At 35.9% G+C, this 21,921-nt stretch overlaps 1 protein-coding gene across 2 annotated transcripts in view; it reads left to right on the top strand.

Moving 5' to 3' along the window:
• Nucleotides 1–21,921, top strand: part of CUNH8orf89 (chromosome unknown C8orf89 homolog) — a 36,885-nt gene that overhangs the window by 3,981 nt on the left and 10,983 nt on the right. Inside the window, exons 2-5 of one of the 2 annotated variants that reach the window (XM_048783057.1) lie at nucleotides 10,233–10,399; nucleotides 12,889–13,042; nucleotides 15,657–15,752; nucleotides 16,646–16,701. In XM_048783057.1, the coding sequence (XP_048639014.1) occupies nucleotides 10,233–10,399; nucleotides 12,889–13,042; nucleotides 15,657–15,752; nucleotides 16,646–16,701 (473 nt within the window). The remainder of the gene's footprint in view (nucleotides 1–10,232; nucleotides 10,400–12,888; nucleotides 13,043–15,656; nucleotides 15,753–16,645; nucleotides 16,702–21,921) is intronic. The other variant, XM_015485758.2, reaches the window with a different exon arrangement.

Raw genomic sequence — 21,921 nt, 5'->3', positions numbered from 1 at the left:
TTCCCTTTCCCCTTTTGATACCGGCAAACGTATCTATTCATTAAGTGGACATACCCTTACAGGTTCACTCTCCACCCCTCCCAGAACTTAAACCTTAAGGGAGTGTGGGATGTGCTTACTTCCTTCTTTGATTGCCATGTTTCTGCCTTTCTCCCACACTTGGCACCCAGCCAGATGGGCCAGGACTTTGGAGGCTGACCCTATTAGATTGTTGTAACCCAGTTTTCATTTCCAATTTTGCCTTGTACCAGTTCTGATTTACCTATCATTTGTGTGCTACTTTTTTCACTAGGGCTTAAATCTACTAGAAAATAGTTGCTTGCAGGTAGACTTCTATTGTCATCTTTTCATCTAGCCTTTTTGGGGTTATAGATATCATGGAAACTGTAGAGCCTCTCTCTGGATAAATGCAAACAATTTTGCAAACAATTTTAAAGCATTATACTCCCTAAAGCACAAAAATCTCTGCTCTTCAAATACAACTGTGTGTGCATATGTATGCTTAATAGTGTTAAAATCTATTAGAATTTTATTTTAAAAAATACTTCTGATATTTGCATTTTAAAATTCTTCCTTACAGTTTTGAAATTACACTATAGTGCATTGGTACTTTTCATGGGAACACCACAGTATATAGAGTTGGAGATGAATGAATGCCTTCTTTATTTTCCACTACTTTCTCTTTAACCCCAGTTAGAGTTAATTTAGTGTTCATCCTTACATTCTTTATTTTTTGGTCATGAATGAAATTATGTATGGATTCTTTTGAAAAATTGCTTTTCCAATTAAGGTACAGAGAAACCTTCCATATGAATTTTATACTTAGGGGGTGTACTGAGTATTTCATACTATAGATGTATCAATTTATGTAACCACTCTTCCACTTGAGATTAGTTCCTTTTTTTCCCTATTATAAACAATGCAACAATGAACATTCTTACACCCAGGAACAGTTCTATAGAATAAATTCCTTAAAGCAGAATTGCAGGGTCAGATATATGTACATTACCAATTTTGGTTGAATCTTGCTTTCAAAAAATTGTTTTTATGTATAATTATAATGCTTTTTATGTATAATTATATGTATATTATAAAACTAAAAAAACTTTAAGTATAAATCTAAAAGAAAGTAATGAACAACCTTTTCCCAGTTGTGTACCCTTTACTTGTTCCAGTATCAAAATACACAATTAAAAAAATTTAAACATCTTTTTTAAAAAATTGTGAATTAACTTTTCATCAGCAGGCCGTGATAAGGAAAAATGTTTATTAATTTAAAAATAGCTTATGCTCGGTGTTTATTACATGTCAGTTATTGTGCTGAACACTTTGTGAGTGTTTTAAAATTTACTCTTTACACACCTTATGAGGGTCAGAGGCAGGACCCAATGATTATGTAGCTATTGAAAGACAGAGTCAATATTAGAATACAGTTTCACTCCAATGCCTATGTTCCTTGTAGGATTTGAATTCCTGCTTGGTCATTGGCTGAAATTTATGTTTCTTTGGTGTGTTAGCTTTTCATCCCTATAACCAAATACCTGACCTAACAACTTAGAGGAGAAAGTTTATTTTGGCTCAGTTTCCTAGGTTCAGCCCATGCATAGTCTATGGTCGGCCACCACTCTTGGCCAAAGATGAAANTCTCTGCCCTTTCTTCATCTTTCTGCTTTGCATATATTTTAAGGAAATCTGTTTTTTTTTTTCTTTTTTGGATCTCCTAGGCTAACTTTAATGTAGCTTCTGGCCTTAATTGTTACCTATAAATAGGTAACATTTTTATCTCCAAACCAAGCCTATAATCCTCAATTCCTACTACTTGGGTCCAGGTTATATATCTCCACTGGATGGCTTGTACTTCAATTTTATCTAAAACTGGACTCTTATTGCCCTTTAGGCTGAAACTAACATGTTCTCTTTGAAATTAATTCATGGTTCTATAATTTTTTTAGTCATCCCAGTTCATCTTTGATTTTTTTCCAAACTTTCCACATCCAATGTACTATCAATCTGTCATTCTCACTGCCACACTGCTCTAATTTGCACTCTCTGGACTCTTATTAATAGCTGTCTAACTCTTCCTGCCAGATTAATTTTCCTAACGCATAGCAGTGAATATATGCCACAACCCTATTCCAAAACCTCCAATGGCTTTCCATTACTTAGAAAAGAAAATATAAACCATTTGCCCAGCATTCAGATTCGTCCCAATCTATTATTTCATTAACTCTTACAATGGCCTTATCTGAACCCCTTTTTCCAGGCAAACTAGAATACAAACATCCCATTCTCCATGATATCTTACACTTTTATATCTGGGTAGAATGCCTCTCCCCACATTTTGGCCTGTCTGAATTCTATTGAAATCTCATGTTCTTCTTTCTTCCACATCTTTCTTGAACCTCCACCAGAAAGTATTCTCTCCCTCCTCTTAACTCATCTAATGCTTTATCTTCTAAGGCTTTAATTTTACACACCCTACCTTCCAGTTGTATAAGTGGATATTTTTTCCCCTTCTGTATTGGAAATTGCATGAAGGCAGAATCTGTATTTAGTTTGTCTTTGTATTTCTCATGCATACGGCACATTGATTTGTACATAGTACATGGGTAGTAAATGTATTTGAGTAAAAACTAATATATACTTGGGAATAAAAAAATCACAGGTGTTAGCATACTGCTAGCTGAAATGACAAATAGGTCCCAACATGTTAGTGATTTAACATATAGAAGTTTATTATCATTCACACTGTAACAATTTCAACACAGGTGTTCCTAATCAGCTGGTAGCTTTCTTTCATTTGCTAAAAAGACCAGGCTCTGCCATTCATTGGTGTTTCATTCTTGTCTAAATCCAGTCAGTGCATAGTAACTATTTTAAATACACACACACACACACACACCATACTGTACATCTTAAATAGACACAATAAAATATATATTTGGAAAATAATCCTGTAAGCAGAGGGGAAAGATAAAGTGTGGATGAAGCAGTTACGTTTCTTAAAACCATGTAGAAATTTGTTACACCTTGTGTTTGCTCACCTTCCCACCTCTAGGAACAACTCTATTCTTAGGAGGAGGAGCAAGAATTTGAGAGATTAGTTAGTCTTCTTTGCCACCATTATTTTCTACTTGTCAAAACCTCTGGGACTTAGCTCGTACCCCAAAACAAAAACCCAGCCACTGCCCCCGTTCAGTTAGTTCAGCAAAGATGCAATTTTACCACAGAATACAAATGTAGCTTCATCATTAATATTTATCATAATGAAGTGTCATTGTTCACTTTATGTCCCCCAATAGACTGCATGTTTTTATATCCTAATGATGTTGGTATTTTGGCTCCTAGCACAATGCTGGCATTGTGAATAAATAAATATCTTTCTTAATGAATCTATAATTCTCTTTGTTCATGTTCATTTGATAATTATTTTGGTTCAAACAAAACTAAAAATAAAGATGATCTTACCATCTCCTGCTTTTTTGATGTTTGGATTATTTTCAGCTTCCTTTCTATTATAATAGTACAGGATTTGACATCCTTGAAGATAAATATTTATGTGTATCAGTGATTATTCCTTTCAAATAAATTGCTGAAAATAAAACTTTCTGAGTCAAATATATTTAAAATTACAAGGACATATATATTGCTAGATTGCCTTCTGGAAATAAACCAAACCATGCTACTACTGAAACTTTGTAAGAGTGCTTTTTTCCTTGAACCCAATCCTATACTGTCTTTTATTGACTTAAAGAAAAAAGTTCCTGTCATTTTCATTGGCCAAAATAGTAGCTCCTTATATTATTTTGCTTTTATTTGAGCACAAATGAGTGAACTTTTTAATGACTATTTGTATTTTTTCTGTAACAGTTAGCTGCTCCTTAATAAATGCACTCTATGGATTATTTTAAGATTTTTAACTCTATAAAATCGAACTTCTTTAGTTATTTGTGTTTGAGAAGTTTTACTGGAACTTCTGGGTATTGTGGCAGAGTGGGCTGACATGAAAGAATCCCATTTTGCTTCACTAGTTTTCAAGTACTAAGTAAAATATAAGATAATTTATGGATATGTGGTTGAGCAGGAACCAAGAGAAGGAAATCCCCAGGTGCCTGAAATGAAGGAATATTCACATAGAAAGCCACCATTGAGCCATCTGCTGAAAGCTGGGAGTCACAAAGGAGTACTGTTCCAGTTACTATGACTGCATAACAAATTTCTCCAAAACTTAGTGGTGCAAAACAACCATTTATTGTGCTCATGGACTCCATGGGTAAGGAATTCGGACAGTGCAGAGCAGGGACAGTGTGACTGTATTCTACCATGTCTGAGGCTCAGCAGGAAGATTTGAAGGCTGGGGGCTAAATTCACCTGAAGGCTTATTCACTCACATGTCTGGTAGTTGATGCTGACTGTTGATATCTGTGGATTGTCAGTTGGAACCTTTATATGTAGACTCTCCACATCACTTGATATCCACACAATATGGTGCCTTGAGAAAAATCTGGTGGAAATCAAGTCATTTTTTAATGACCTAATCTTGGAAATCATACTGTGTGACTTCCTTTGTTTTTGTTTTGTTTTTGTTTTGTTTTTGTTTTTGTTTTTGTTTTTTTGGCTAAGGAAGTTAGTTTAAGGGAAAGGGACACAGATCTCATAGGAGTGTTGACATCACATTGGAAGAAGAACATGTGAAAGTGTATTAGTGCATCTATACTTGAAAAATATATAACATGTCACAAGTACCTTAACCCTGAGATATGGTAACTTAAAAAATTCTCACCGTTGGTCTGAGAAGCTTGCCATTCACCTGAGCTGCAGTAAGAAAAGAGTCAACTGCTAGAGATCAGAGCTTCTTACCTTCTACTGGCTCAGTGCTGTAGTCTCAGTTCACGTTACTACATGGTCAGGGACCATAGTCCAAGAAAATGACTTACTTGTTGGTCTGGTATCTCTGAAACTCCAGGCCAGTCAGAGACCAATGAAAAGCCTCTACCAGGATGTCCCTAGATCAAGCAAGTGTTGACTTCTAAAGATAGCATTTCTCTAGAGAGAAAGCCGCAGTCAAGGATTACAAATTATGTGAAGAAATTAATCACAAGGAAGGAGACTTAACAGATATGCAAATGGGACACTTGTACCCCCAAACTAAAAGTAATAGAAGGGCATGAAAAAAAGTATAATATTCAAGGAAATAAAAGAGCCATGTGTAGTGTTACACGTCTTAATTCCAGCAACTCAGGAGGCTAAGAGAGGAGGATTGTAAGTTCAAGGCCAGGTTCAGCAATTTAGGGAAATTCTGTCTCAAAAAATAAATAAAATAAAAAGGGCTGGGGAGTCTTAGACTCTGTCTCAAATAAATAAGTAAATGAATAAATAAATAAGGCTAGAGATGTAACTTGGTAAAGTACCCCTGGGTTCAATCCCCAGTAACACACGCACACACTAAAGGAGATGAAGGAATGGACATGATAAGGCAAGAATGAGATAGTATGAAAAATAACAGGAGGATTAGGAAAATATTCTGAAATACTTGGAACAGTTTGGCACAACAAAAATTTGTTCCACCTTCAAGACCAGTAGTATTGGGTTGAGATGTCCCGTGTAGAAAATTAAAAGGAATACTGATGACTTAAATGATTTTGGTTTAAAGAAAATGATTGAACACATCCATTGACTCCCTCCTAAAATCTTATCGAAATGATTGGGAAAGGATTTAAAAATTAAAATTGCATAAATTCATAAAGAATTAGAGAAAAATAGAAGAGCATCAACAAAGTTTTAGAAGTTGGAATCAGGATGGCATTGAAGTTCTCAGCAATAATATCAGAAACATGTAGACAGTGAAACAGTCCTTTCAAAATTTTTGGAAAAGTAATTTCTAAACTAAAACTCTATTCCCATTCCAAATTATCATTAAGTGCCGGGGGAAAATGTAGACAATTTTCAGACATACATGTTCTCAAAAATTTTACCCACTACTTTTCCCTTCTCAGGAAGCTTTGTAAAACAAGGAGTAAACCTTTTACATACAAATACATAATTTTTAGAAACTAAGGCAGTGTGATATTGGCTCAGAGGCAATTAATAAGATCAGTGAAACAGTATAAAGGGTCTAGAATCAGACTCTAGAATTAGGTGTTCTGGCTTTATGTTTTCAGGTAGGAGAAAGGATTTCTTCAATATTATAACATTCATAGAGAAAAAAATTAACCAATATGAATACCAAACTTTAAAATTTTTGTTAGAATAAAGGATACCATAAACAGGTTACAATAAACTAGTAGTAGAAAGAAGGTAATAGAAATAAACTTAACATATAAAGAAGTAAATCTCAGAATATGTAAAAAAACTACTATAAACCAATAAGTCTGAGACAAAACCCTGAACAAAAGTAGCTAAAGCATAGAAATAGGCAATTCACAAAAGAGGAAATCTAAGTGGCCAAGAAACACTGTTTTCAGGGAAATAAAAATTAAAATAACAATGAGATACTATTTTACATGCAAAGATTAGCATAAGTTAAAATAGCATATTCATTGCAAGTATAAGATTTAAAATGGTGTACTCATTATAAGAATGTGGACAAACAAATTTTATGGAATATAAATTGATTAGCCACTTATTCAGGGCAAATTGAGACTAGTACATGGAGAATAAACTAGTAACAGTATGTAAAGTTCAAAATCTGCATACATTAAGGCCCAGGGAATCCAATTAAGCTATGTTTCCCTGGAGAAGCATGCACATACAAGACTGTTAACTGTCACATTGTTTGTAATATTGGAAAATAGTGAACAATTCATGTGACCACCTGTAGGAAAATGGACAATTACATATTCATACGATTTATTTGATATAGACAGCAGTTCAAATGAACACACTAGATCTAAATGTATAAATATGACTCAATTTCAAGTGAGTGGGGTAAAAAAAGTTGCAGAACTGTGAAAACTTTTGTCACATATCCCCAGTAGAGATCAATAAAGTGATACCTTTCTTTCTTGATTTTGTTCTCATACTGTAAGCAAGTGTCCTTTTCATCATCTGGTTGGTGTCGTGTTTTTCACATTTTTGCGCTTTTCATTGTTGATTTTGTTACATAAAATGAGTGCTAAGTGTAATGCTGAAGTGCTATCTCATCCTTTTAAGTATAAGAAAGCCGTCTTGTGCCTTGTGTAGAAAATACATGTATGAGATAAGCTTCTTCAGGGCCGGGCAATGATACTGTTGGCCAAGAGCTCAATACTAATGAATCAATAATACAGTAAGCTAGGGATCTTTAAACAGAAACACACAAAACAAGGTTATGTATTGATCTGTTGCTGAAAATGAGTAGAGGCTGGTAGGATCCTACCCCAGTGTTTCTCCTAGGAACAATGATTTAGTATTCACTAATTCAGTTTGCAGTAACTCTGTAAAACATAACTATCACTAAAAATGAGAATTGAATTTACTTTCATTGTACTTTATCTGAAATAAACTTTACGTATTTGCTTACTTAGACTTCAAAGCCAGGACCTTATCTGGTTTGGTTCCCTATCACATCCTTAGTGCCTGACATGATTGGCAAATTGTTATTAAATGAATGAATGGAAGGATGGATTAATAATAAGTAAGCAAACAAACATCTGTTGAACTTTTCCTTCTAGTTCTAAACTAGGTTATGAAAAGAAAATCTTGCCAGGCACAGTGGCACACTGCTGCAATCTCAGATACTTGGAAAGCTAAGGCAGGAGGATCTCAAGTTTGAGACCAGCCTCAGCAACTTATTGAGACCCTATCTCAAAATCAGAAGAAAAAAAAAGCAGAGAGGACTGGGGATATAGCTCAGTTGTAGAGGACCCCTGGGTTTAGTCCTGAGTACCATACACACGCACACAAAATAATAATAATAAAATTTGGAATTTAATTATTTCAGCACATGCCTGAAGCTGTACATATTTGAAAATGTAGGTTTAAAAAAATTTTTTATAATGGAAAATTTCAAACAAACATAAAAAAAGAGATAATGGTAAAACGAATCCTATTTATTTATTTTGGTATTGGGGATTGAACCAAGGGGCACTTAACCACTGAGCCTCATCCCTGGCCCTTTTTATTTTTTATTTGGAGATAGAGTCTCACTAAGTTGCTTAGGGCCTTACTAAATTGTTGTGATCCTCCTGCCTCAGCCTCCCAAGTCGCTGGGGTTGCAGGCATGCGCCACCTCCCCCAGTCTCATGTGTTTATTATATGAACTTTCTAGAAGAATCTAGTTTTAAAGAAGCTTTCTCCTGACTTATAGGATCAAATGCCTCAATAAGACTATCTTTGGGTAACTCCCGGTCTGAGATGTTCAGAAACTCAAGTGTCCACCGGAGGGTAGCAGGTACTTACTGTTAGTCCCAGCCTCTTCTGTCCTGGAAATGGGGCTTCTAAGAGGCTGCCTTGAAGCTAAAAGAACATTGTCAGGTCATCTCCACCTCTACAAATAAAAAAGAGAAAGAAGTTCCTGGGATGGTGTCTGGAGCATGAGTCCTTTCAGGGTGTGGAAATCATAATTTATTCCATATTGCACTTTAGTTTTGTCACCATTTTCGTGACGTTTGGAGCCCCTGTTTGTTTTTTCAAGTCTTTAGCAACAAATCCCATGAAATCAAAAGAGTTTAAGAGCTTGTCTTTAAGAACATCAAAGAAAGCATGAACCACTCTTCTTTCTTTGTTGCTTAGAAGAGGATCAACCCCAAGAGTAGAGAGGGTGGTGGCCTCATTAGACAATAAGCCTCTGAGACTTGCTGCAGGGAAGGAACCTGGGCCAGCGCCAGAGCACTTGGTAGGTCAGATTGGAGAAGCCCAAGTGGCCCTTGGAACAGAGTTGGATTCTCCTTTCCTCTTGCTGTCTCTGACTGTTACCTAACATGCTTCACTCCTGCCCTGTAGCTCATGACGGTGTGGTCACCATCTTTGCACTACATTTCAAGCAGACCTAAGACCTTGTCTCCAAACCCAAAGACTTTCCTCCTATATTCTTAGTTCATTTTCTCCTGTTTTAATAAGTAGCCTCACCAGGATTGGACACAGCTGACTTCTTAGGAATAGCCTTCCTTGGAGAAGGTCACCCCCTTGCCACTTCCCCAGCTCTGAGGCACCCTTTCGGACTCCCTCTCCTCCTTTCCCCATGCCCTCACCTTTACATTCTTGTCCTTGTTCTTTTTTCTCCCTCCTGCTATGTGCAGTATACACGTGCATGCTCCAGCCATATTAAACTACATTCTTGAGCCTGCTGTCTCTCACCTAGGGGTGATTTTACATGCTTCCCCCCTACTAGGATTCCCTCCAGTGTGCTCCCAAGCACTCTGGTTTTGTTTGTTTGTTCCCCCACCTGCCCTCTCATTATAGCATTGACTAAACTGTATTATCTGTTTCTTTGTGTTTCCTTTACTGGATTCTAAGTTTCTCAAGTCCCTCTCAAGGGAAGGGACTATTTGATTAGTATGTTTATCCAAAAGCTTGGGCAATTACTGACATAGAATCAACCTCCAGTAAGTTATTTTGTACAAGTGAAGGAGCAGAGCTGAATCTGGCCATCTCTGATTCTTTGCTTGAGGAGATTGGAAAGAAAATGTTCTGCAAGGAACCTGGAATTATGGACATTCAATAAATTGTGGCTATAGTGGCTGTTGTCATTCTTCAGTGAGTCTTGCTCATGACTGTTCTCTTTGGGGGGTTTAGTCATGCCTTGCACATAATAGACACCTAAGACAGGAGACTGAAATGAATATGTATTTAATAAATTAAATAAGTAGGATATATGATTGGTTAGTCTTGTTTAATGTAAAATTATGACTATCTTGAGGACAAGTTTATTTTCTGTGGGACATAGATTTTTGACTTCTTTTTTCAGGCACAGATGCATTTTGTAATGGCTGTATTTTTGAGAGAATCCTAAGCTTTCTACTGTTTTGAAGATAACAACTTGTTGGACTTTACTTCTTTTTTTTTTTTTTTAATATATTGCCAAATGTCTGTCACCTGGAACTGGAAAGAATTTACTAAAATATTTAAAAATTAATTCTGACTACACATTTTGCTTTTATCTTAAAGGCATCATTTTAAAAAATCCCAGAATATGTATTTAACATAGGCTAGAATGCCTATGTTAATATTTGATCTGCATGACGAAAACCAAATAAGATATTTACAAACCGTACCTTGTTTTCTTTGTCCTTCACGCCCTGTACCTGGAGCAGCATCTCATTTTCATCAGATTTGTTGAAAGAAGAAGAAAAAATGTCAGTGTTATATCCTGAAATCAAATTTGAGAATTCTAACATCACCAGAAGTTCCCTGAACACTTATTTTCTTTTTGAGAGTAGTTGGAAGAAAGCAATTTTAGAAACCCAGAAGATGAGGAAAGGTAAATTTATTTTTATTGTTATTATACCAAAGGAAAAAAAATAGAAATAGTGCCTTGAATTTACCTGTTTTTGAAGCAGTCAAAAACACTTTATAATTTCTATGACATTTATATCATGAGTATTAATATGTTGTTCTTGGAAAAGAAAATGGAAGCAAATTAAAATGAATTAATGTAATTCTGTGACAGATCAATTTTATTTTTTATTTTTTGCTTTTTAAAAAATTTATATATGACAACAGAATGCATTACAATTCTTATTACATACATACAGCACAATTTTTCATATCTCTGGTTGTATATATAGTATATTCACAAAATTCCTGTCTTTATACTTTTACTTTGGATAATAATGATCATCCCATTCCACCATCATTAATTACCCCATGCCCCATCCCTTCCCCGACAGATCAATTTTAGAGAATTCTCTTAGCTGGGGTGTGGTGGTACATTCCTGTTATCCCAGCAACTTGGGAGGCTTAGGTAGGAGGATTGCAAGTTCGAGGCCAGTCTGGGCAACTTAGCAAGACCATATAAAACAAATAATAAAATGTCTGGGAATGACAGACATTTCAATGGTAGAGCACTTGCCTAACATGTATGAGGCCCTTAGTTCAATCCCAGTACCTCCAAAGAGAAAAAACAATGAAGAATTACTTCTCTTTATATTTAGTACATTACTCTCTCTGTTGGATCACACTAATTTTCATAAATAGTGTATCCTTTTAAATATCTCAAAATTTCTTTTTATATTTTAGAACACTCAATTTTTGTTTTGTTTTGTTTTTGGTTTTTTGCTTTGTACCAGGGATCAAACCCTGGGACACTTAACCACTGAGCCACATCCCCAGTCCTTTTTATTTCTTATTTTTAAACAAGTTTTCGCTAAGTTGCTTTGGGCCATACTAAGTTGCCCAGGCTAGTCTTAAACTTGCAAATCCTCCTACCTAAGCCTCCCAAGTTGCTGGGATAACACTATGCCCGGCAGGACACCAAACTTTTAACAATGACTTTATGTGTCAGTAAATTCAACCAAAACTTTATTTTGAGTTTATTAAATGGAGACTATCTTATATTCTACAGTTGCTCAATAAAGACTAGTTTGAGAATGATTGACATATATATGAATAGCTTCCCCCCCTTACTTTTAAGTTACAACTGTTTTTTATTTATTCTGAACTCTGCCTTCAGCTTTATTGATGGACATAAAATTCTTGAAAATAGCGAAATTCAGACTACTCAATCCTTTCATCCCTTCTAGCTTTGAGTGTGTTGCTATACATACAAATATTTTTACAAGTTTCTCACCAGATTCCCATTAAAAATACTCAGAAAATACTTGCTTGACCACTCTCCTACCCCTCAATCTACTGTTGAAAAGTGAATCTGTATTACAGATTTTTAGTCAAAGTATTTTTTCCAAAAGAGGAAAAATCAAAGGTTGCAAAATGGCATTTTGAACATTCAATGGAATAACTTGTGTCTTAAATACTATGTTGCTGCTTGACTTGCTTAGTAGACACATTTACAAAAGCTTAAAGACCACCCAACTTTAAACTTTTTCATCTACCTTTTCCATTTAATGCCTTTGTTTTGAATTTTTAAAAATAATTTGACAATCTCTTTGTCCATTGATATGTGAGGTCAGCAGAAGCAGCAATCTGGATACTTGGTGCTGCTGTTTATATTTATAGATTTGTTATGAAATTTTTTGCAGAGAAAATTAAAATCAATGCCTAAGAGAATTAATTCTTTTATCTCTCATTGCTAACTCAAATGATCATGTACTTCTACCTGTTAATTGTTTGCACAAAATCAGGAAAATGAAAAGATTCAAAGCTGTAGGTAATACCAGACTCTTGAAAGTGCCTTATTTAAATGTGATGCTAATATTCTGGCAGTTCTAATTAAATAAAATAATAAAAAATGTGGACAGTGAGTGGTACTAGAAGTTGAACCCCCGGTCTCCTACATGCTAGGCAAGTGCTATACCACTAAGCTATATTCCCCAGACCCTTTTATTTTGAGACAGGATCTCACTAAATTGCCCAGACTGTCTGCAAACTTTCAATTATTGCGTTTCAGCCTCCCAAATCTCTGGGATTACGGGCATGCTCCACCATGCCCAGCTCTTACTCTAATTTTTACATATATGAATTCTATACTCTAATTCATGTGTATATATATATTTAATTGTTGATGGACCTTTATTTTATTCATTTATTTATATGCTGTGCTGAGACTTGAACCCAATGTCTCACACATGCTAGGCAAGCTCTCTACCACTGAGCCACAACCCCAGCCTTATCCTACTATTCTGTATACTCCATAGACAGGAATTGAAAGATATTTTCTTGGTAAAGATACTAGATAAATTACAGTTGCTTAACTTACTTAATGGCTGATTAGATATATTTTATTATGAATTAGAGTTTGTAGTAAAAGTAATATACTTTAACCAGGATGATTATGATAATATTTTACATCAGAATACCCCTCAGCATTTGGTCTGGAAGAGTTCAAAGAATGTGTCAAGATGCCATATTTACCAGTATTGCCAACATGCCAAAAGAGTGTAAGTTCAACTCCACTGGAGATTCATAAACAACTGCTACACACAGATGCCCAGATGCCTACAATCAGGTAGATCTTTGATAGGTAACTTTCTTTTGGGCAATAGTTATTCACAGTAATACTGTTCGATGTAGAGATTTTTTTTTCTGACTTAGTGAATCTCTTTCTTGCCTACTGATTTTTTTTTTATCATAAAGGATTTATGCTTTAAAATCTTAACCATTTTATTCAGATTGACAAAAGACACTTTACTATGTTTTCAAGTGTAACATTGCCAGAAAGGATTAGGGACTTCCTTTGAAAAATCTTGAGTACCCTACCCTAGATCATGCCCATGAGAACATTGAAATACTTAGCAATAAAAAAAGCTAACTCTGAGTGCAGTGGTACACACCTCTAATCCCAGTAGCTCAGGAGGCTGAGGCAGGAGGATCAAAAGTTCAAAGCCAGACTCAGCAATGGCAAAGCACTAAGCAACTCAGTGAGACCCTGTCTCTAAATAAAATACAAAATAGGGCTGGGGATGTGGCTCAGTGGTCGAGTGCCCGAGTTTAATCCCCAGTACCAAAACAAAAAAACAAAACAAACAAACAAAACAAAACAAAAAAACAACCTAATTCAATAGTATTAACAGTCTTCTGTATCTTGAACATAGAACCTGTAATTCAATTCTAGAGTGAGGTCTAGTGTGGCACATGACTGTAACCCCAGCAATTTCGGAGGGTGAGTCAGCAGTAGTTCAAGTTCGAGGCCAGCCTCAGCAAGTTTGTGAGACCCTGTCTTAAGATAAAAAATAAAAAGGGCTGGGAATGGAACTCGGTGGTAAAGCAAACTGAGGTGAATCCCTAGTAACACACACACACACACACACACACACACCAAAAATAAAGTATTTATGGTACTATAAATTGCAACTTTTTAAATGGGAGGATTTATATTTTCATAGTATCTTCCAGAAATAATGAACTTTAAAGTAATCCAGTTACACATAGCACTGGTGTTTTAGAATATATTTCTTGAGTTTTCCAACTCTAATATTGTTGTTAGGGACTCTTGAAATAAATTGTGCTAATACAAATAGAAAACTAGAGCATGTTAAAAGTGAAAAGTTGTGATAATATTTATCTAAAATTAAGTAAGAGCTTTGGAGAAAAAAGGAAAATAATTATTTGATTATCTACCCATTCTAAAATGTCCATTTTTTACTGTTAGGCATTTTCTTCTATCTTCTTTAGTTTCATGGATTTATTTTAGTTTTGATTTTAGTGTACTTGCAATTCTTTATTTTGCCTTTTTAAATTTATTTAAAAAAATAAATTCTTTATTTTGCCTTTTTAAAACTTAATGCATTATGTGTTTTTTCATATTACTGAATAATCTTCAAACAACATTATTGGCTACATTATATTCCATTGATATGTCCATGGTTTATCCATTTTGTTTGGTGCTGGGATTGAATCCAGGGACTCTTTACCACTAAGCTACATACCCAGATCTTTTAACTTTTTTTTTTTTTTAATTTTGAAATAGGTCTTCACTAAGTTGCTTAGGGTCTCACTAAATTGCTGAAGGTGAACTTGCAATCCTCCTGCCTCAGCCTCCCCAGTCTCTGAGATTACAGTCATTTGCCACCATGCCCGGCTTGGTTTTTAAAATAATACCACAAGGAACAATAATCATACATACAACATTTCTCATCATTTTAAATATTATATGAAGATAGATTTTCAAGCCGTAAAAATATAAAAAACAAAACTACTCTTTCTGAAATAAGGTTAAAAGAAAAGAAGACAGCCTTAGCAATGATGGAAGAGAAATAGTGAATTGTTAGCAGCAGGGTAGTTTGGTGTATTTACAAGAGGGAGGGTGGGATGCTTAGAGATGAGGCACCTTTTGATAATTTTTTTTTTTTTTTTTTTTGCCGTGCTGGGGATTGAACCCAGGGCCTTGTACATGTGTGGCAAGCACTCTACCAACTGAGCTCCATCCCCAGCCGCATGAGGCACCTTTTGACACGCGAGCATAAAACCTATCAAGGACAGTCATTTTACCTCATTACCAAGAACCCAGTCCCTGACCTTTAACTTCTATCATTTCCATCTGTGGACACAATGCTCTGCCAGTGGCAACAGATTTTGTTCCAGTACAGACCAGTCTTGTTATGTTCCTTCATAACACAACACACAGTCATCTTAAAGGAGTGGTAAGCCTGGAAAGCACCCCTGAACTAGCCCATTCTGTCTCTTTATTTAATTTCCATGTGATGTCAATTAACAAGTGGGTTCTGGGGTTAAAGGTGTAGCTCAAGAGGAGAGCACATGCTTCACCATGTGCGAGGCCCTGGGTTCCCTCCCCAGCACCAAAAATATTCTTAATTTTTTTTTATGTGTGTGTGTTTTGTGGTATTGGGGAGGGAACTCCAGTCCTTGGACATGCTAGATAAGCACTCTATCATGGAGCTTTACCCCCAAGCCCCATTTCTAAACATTTTATGTTGACTCGAGTGTGAATTAATTTAAGCCAACGAAGGATGATCTGAACACATTTTATTCATGTTATGACAAGCTTCCTTCCTATGTAAAGTGGAATTGTGGTGACTAAGTGACAGAATGTACACAAAGTGCTTGCCAAGCATAAATGTTAATTCTTACTCCTACTTCTGACATGCGTGTGTTCATTTTAGCTATTCTAGTGAGAACATGTCAAGTTGCCTACAAGTATTTTATTCTCCTCTGCACATCGCACAGCGTCCTGTGAAAGAACAATTTTGGCAAAGCAGGAAAGTACTCTTCTTAGTTTGTTTTGTGTACAACTCCTTACTCTCTTTTATTCTCCATATGTGAATATTTGAAATTAAATCTTTGATAAGAATTGAATGTTTTTTTTCAAATTTCTTTAATGATGATTAGAAATTTTTGGTGACTCTCACAGCACACTCTGGAAATATAACTGAAAATGGTCATCCTAGAGGTGAAGAGTATTTAAAAGTCACTGCTGGCTTTTTAAAAATTCTAATTTGTTTCGCTCCTGACTTTTAAAGTTTCATATAGCTATAAGAAGTTGAGAATTCTCATGACCCAGTATCTCATCCATAGCAGATTCAATCATGATGTATTTCCCCTAACAATCACTTATTATCTAGGCCGATTACAGCAGGAACAAAAGTTAAATATGACAGAATTCAGACTGCAGTGGCTGATAGGTAAGAAGTACACAAACAAGGAATAGTTGGCATCTGACACATCCAGATATCATGTTACTCTTGATTCTCCTCCTCTTAGTATTTCTTGTGTCATAACGACAAAGTGTTATAGTAAAGATTGTAGGCAAAGTTAGACATGGCACCCATCCACTGGTAAAATTTGCTAGGAAACCCAACACATTGGGTTGGTTCATATCTGCTTCTGATTGGATTAGTTATAATGGAAGGGGTCTCCTTTTTTAACATTTATTTAAGTTCCCTGTGATATCATTTAACAAGGGAGTTCTGGGGTTGGAGGTGTAGCTTAGTGGTTCAGCACATTCTTTGGCCCTGGGTCCGCCTCAACACTGCCCACCTCCCCACAACAGGAAAACCAAAAAACCAAAACAAGTGAGTTTTACTGAAAGTGTGTTATTGTATCCTTTAAAGTTTATATACATGTGACTTTATGATAATATATACTCTTTTAGGATAAAGAAGACAAAGGGTACATGTGCCATGGTACCACTTCAGGAGAAATCAAAAGGTAAACTGGCTCATCTTTTTTCCCACCAAATGTTTTGTTAGAGTGTCACATACTTATCTTTTTTACTTCCTTTTTTATTATTATTTTTAATTGATTTGTCTTTGTTTTATTAATGCTCTTTTTAACGTTGTTTATTTATTTCATAAACTTAGAGGATCTTGAGTCCAGTATGCACATACATTTATAATCTCAGGACCCTAGGATAGGCCCTCACTTGGACCATGTAGTAGCCTGTAAACTGATCCTGTTTTGAGTTTCTGACCTTTGAAATCCTTTGACTTAAAGCCCTAACACCTTGATCTTTAATCACATTACTGCCTTCTTCAAAAAACAATAGCTTCTCATTACCTATAGACTTAAGTATGACTTTCTTAGTCTTTCATTGAACCCTTTACCAACTTCCCCTAACTTTCCATTCCAACCTTATCTTCTAATTTTATTTATTTATTTTTTTTGTGAATCTTGTTTACCAAAGACATCTCACTACACCAACAGTTTGGGTTACAAAAAACTACTCTTTTTAGTTTTGGGTTTTTTTTGGTTTGGTACTGGGGATTGAACTGTGGATCACTTAGCTACATCCTCAGCCCTTTTTATTTTGAGACAGGCTTGAACTTCTGAGAATTTGTAATTGAATTTGTAATCCTCATGCGTAGTCTCCCAAGTAGCTGGGATTATAGGTATGTACCACTGCAGGAGTCTGGAATCAATTTATTCTGAAGTGCACAGTGACTAAGAGGGTTTACAGCATTGTGATATATTTTTGCCATATTCAGAGGGACAGCTCATCCTCTGAAGCTTAAAAATTAGGCATTCTGAGGCTGGGGTTGTGGCTCAGCAGTTGAGCATTCGCCTAGCACTTGTGAGGCCCTGGATTCGATCCTCAGCACCATATAAAGATAAATAAAATAAAGGTATTGTGTCCAGCTACAATTAAAAAATAAATATTAAAAAAATTAGGCATTCTCACCTCCCTGTTTTTGATTTGTTTGATCAGAATTTTATTTTTCAAAAATAGACACTGGAAAATCTGTTCTCTCAGATTTGTCATGATGTGTTCAAGATTGTAAAGAACTTCCTAGAAGTATACTTATGCTTCATTCCTTCCTTTTATATGTGACTGATTTATGAGGAAATTATACCAAAGGAACCATACCTGACACATGACATAATGCATATGACTAGCATCTAAGTTCTAGCTATTCCCTGAGGTAATTTTGTCCAAAGTTAATGTTAAAGATTCATGAGCCATACAGTTAAAAGTTTTCCATTAAAAAAATGTGGGGGTCTTTTGTTGATTATTGTCTAAGCCAGGGATTTCATTTTTAAATATTTTGGGGGGGAGGGGTTACTGGATTTTGAACTAAGGGGCGTTCCACCACTGAGCCACATCCCCAGCCCTTTTTATTTATTTATTTATTTTTAATTTAGAGACAGGTTCTCACTGAATTGCTTAGTGCCTCACTTTTGCTAAGGCTGGCTTTGAACTTCTGATCTTCCTACCTCAGCCTCCCAAGCCACTGGGATTATAGGCATGTGCCATCACGCCAGGCTTAAGCCAGGGATTTTAAACAGTGATAGTATTAACATTTTGAACTAGATAGTTCTTTATTGTGAGCCATGTCTTGTGCATTGTAGAATGTTTAGAAGCATCCACAGCCTCTACCCACTGTACGCCCCGGCACCCACAGCTGTGAAAAATAAAACAACAAAAAAAGTCTCTAGATATTGAAAAACATTTAAAAAAAAAAAAAGTGCAGCAAAATCCCCTTTAGTTGAGAAACACTGGTCTAAGCATGACACCCACAGCATTATATGTTATTTACTTTTTGTCTTTTAGGCTATCAAATGATCTATCCTTTATCCAAATGCACTAAATATTTCCTTCCCAGACTTTCAAATCCTTTCTATTTATTTATTTTTGTGGTAATGGGAATTGAACCCAAGGACATTTTAACACAGGGAGAGGGTCTCATTAAATTGCAGAGGTTGGCTTTGAATAAAATAAAGGTATTGTGTTCAGCTACAACTGAAAAATAAATATTAAAAAATTAGGCATTCTCACCTCTCTGTTTTTGATATGTTTGATATGTTTGTCCTTTCTCAGATTCCTGAGTAGCTGGCATTATAGGCATGTGCCACCACACCCAGCTTTATTTTTAACATAACCATGGTTGTCATCTTCTAGTGCATTCATCACTTAAAACAACAATAAAAACTGAAATTGTAAGGCCTCTGTTGATGAGGTTTGTAACAGAATTGACAGTAGCTTTGTGAGTACATCTATGGAAGTTCATAAGGTAACATGCTCATAAAATTTTCCTTGGCTATTTCCTTACTCTGGATTTCCATAAGCCATAAAAACTTCTGTTATCAACAGAAGGCATAAAAGAAAAATAAGAATGTTAATCGGAACAAAAGACGTGTGTTTTGCATCTTGGCCCAAACAAACATTTGTTTGCCTATTTTCCAAAAGACCAACTTTATGGCTCTTTGAGAATAGGTGTGAATATACGGGCCTTTTCAAAATCCATATGTTATAACCTAATACCTAATGTGATGACAGGAGGAGCTGGCACTTGGGGGAATGATTGTCACGGGGATCTTGCTCTCATGAGTAGATTAGTGCGCTAATTAAAAGAGGTTGAAGGGGGCACCCTAGTGCCCTCCTAGCTCTTCCCCCTTTTGAGAACTCAGCATTCATCCACTTTTGGCCTTCCCCACTCTGCCATGTGAGGACATAGCAATAAAGCTCCATCCTGGAAGCAAAGAGTAGGCCTTCAAGTGACCCATTCTGCCAGCATTTGATCTTGGACTTCCCAACCTCTGGAACAGTGAGAAATAAACTTCTGTTCTATCAATTATCCAGCCTGCATTAGTATGGTGTAGCAGCAGGAACAGAACCACAGGTGCTCTGTCTTACTTAACTTTGTACCCCTGCAGTACCTATGTAAGGTTCTGCAACAAATATACTTGCTGAAAATTATTTTCTTCAGAGACATATAAGAAGGCAGTTAATTTTTTTCACCAAACATGAATTAAGTATTGATCATATGTCAGGTATTGTTCTAGTTACTAAGCCTTGAGGATACACCCCTGAACAAAACAAAGATTCCTGCCCTTGTGGAGCGTATATTCTAGTAAGAAAATATAGCCCACAAACACTTGATACAATCAGCAAGTCCATTATGTAGCATATTAGAAATTAAGGACAGCCTGGCACAGTGATGCACACCTGTAATCCCAGCTACTGAGACAGGAGGATGGCAAGTTTGGAAACAAAATTTAAAAAGGGCTGGGGATATAGCTCAAAGGCAGAATGTTCCTGAGTTCAATCCCCAGTACCACACACACACACACACACACACACACAAAAATTAGGCATGCTAGAAACAATAAAAATAGAGCAGAGTAAGGAAAGTTATGGGATATAGTTAAAGGAGGGATATATATATTTTCCTCCTCATATTTTTTTTATTTTAGAGAGACATTTATAAATTCATATTCAAAGAGAATTGGAAATGCACTTGGATTCTTCGTATTATTTAATTTTACCAATGTTTTATACTTAGGACTTCATAAAGAAAATAGGATGACTATACCAAAGTATGTAATTATAGTTTGAGGACATTTCTCAGATTATTAGTAAGTGAAAATAATTTTCAGTAACTTGGGAGAATGACTTATTCCTGATTAAAAATATTCTAACTGTTCCCCTTCAAAATATCAAGTGTTATCCCCATGTAGTTCTATTTGATGGATGAATGAGAAATAAGGACTCTATATTTGTTGGAATTTGATAAATTTCATAGGAACATTATCCTAATTATTGAGGTTTGGCACCTTCCCCTAGTAGTACCTGTATTAAGAGGAAACATCAATGTTGATGAACTAACTAATGTTTTGTTGTTGTTGTTGGTTTTGTGTGTGTGTGTATGTGTGTGTGTGTAAATTCCTCTTTATTTAAAAAATAGTTTTAATTTTCTTTTTTTATTTATTCTCTTTAGTTATATATGACAACAGAATCCATTCTGATATACTCACACAAGCATCTTATTCTAGTTTCCATTCTTATGGATGTACACAGTGGTGGGATTCACTGTGTTGTTTTCATATATGTACATGGGGAAACGATGTCAGTTTCATTCCCTTGTCTTTCCTGTTCCTATCTCCCTCTCGTCCTTCCATTCCCCATTGTCTAATCTGCTGCACTTCTTTTCTTCCCCTCCCTCTCCCCCCATTGTGGATTAGCTTCCACTTATCAGAGAAAACATTCAAGTTTGGTTTTTTGAGACTGGCTTACTTCACTTAGGATGACAGTCTCCAGATCCATCCACTTGCTGGCAAATGTCATCAAGTTTTTCTTCTTTATGGCTGAGTGTTTTAGTCAACTTTTTTGCTGCTGTGACTAAAAGATCCGACCAGAACAACTTTAGAGGAGGAAAAGTTGACTTGAGGGCTCATGGTTTCAGGGGTCTCAGTCCATAGAAGGCTGCTCCATTCCTTGGGGCTTAAGATGAAGCAGAACAACATGGCAGAATAATGTGGCAGATTGAGGCAGCTCACATTATGATAAGAAAGCAGAGAGAGATTCTGCTGGCCAAATACAAAATATATTCCCCCAAAGCCACACTAGTAATGCCCACCTCCTCCAGCCACACCCTACCAGCCTGCAGTTGCCACTCAGTGAATCCCTATCAGGAAATTAACTCACTGATTGGGTTAAGGTTCTTACAACCCAATTATTTCTCATCTGAACCTTTTTGCATTGTGTCATACATGAGCTTTTGGGGGACACCTCACATCCAAACCATAACACTGAGTAATGTTTCATATAAATATATCCAATCATCTATTGAAGGGCACCTAGGTTGATTCCATAGTTTAGCTATTGTGAATTGAACTGCTATAAAATCGATGTAGCTGTGCACTATAGTATGCTGATTTTAAGTCCTTTAGATATATACCAAGGAGTGGGATAACTTAGTCAAATGGTGGTTCCATTCCAAGTTTTTTTAAAATATTATTTTGGTTTTTTTTTTAATATTTTTGTGGTTCTGAGAATCGAACCCTGTACCTCACACCTGCTAGGAAAGCACTCTGCCACTGAGCCACAACCTCAGCCCACCATTCTAAGTTTTTTGAGGAATCTCCATGCTACTTTCCACAGATTTGCAGTCCCACCACATGTGTTCTTTTTTTTTTTTAAATGGGAAGAAC

The sequence above is a fragment of the Marmota marmota genome, unplaced genomic scaffold (assembly GCF_001458135.2).
Source record: "Marmota marmota marmota unplaced genomic scaffold, marMar, whole genome shotgun sequence".
In the NCBI taxonomy this organism is placed as follows: Eukaryota; Metazoa; Chordata; class Mammalia; order Rodentia; family Sciuridae; genus Marmota; species Marmota marmota.
The sequence above is the reverse complement of the archived record's forward strand: the minus strand, read 5'-3'. Positions and strand labels throughout refer to the sequence as shown.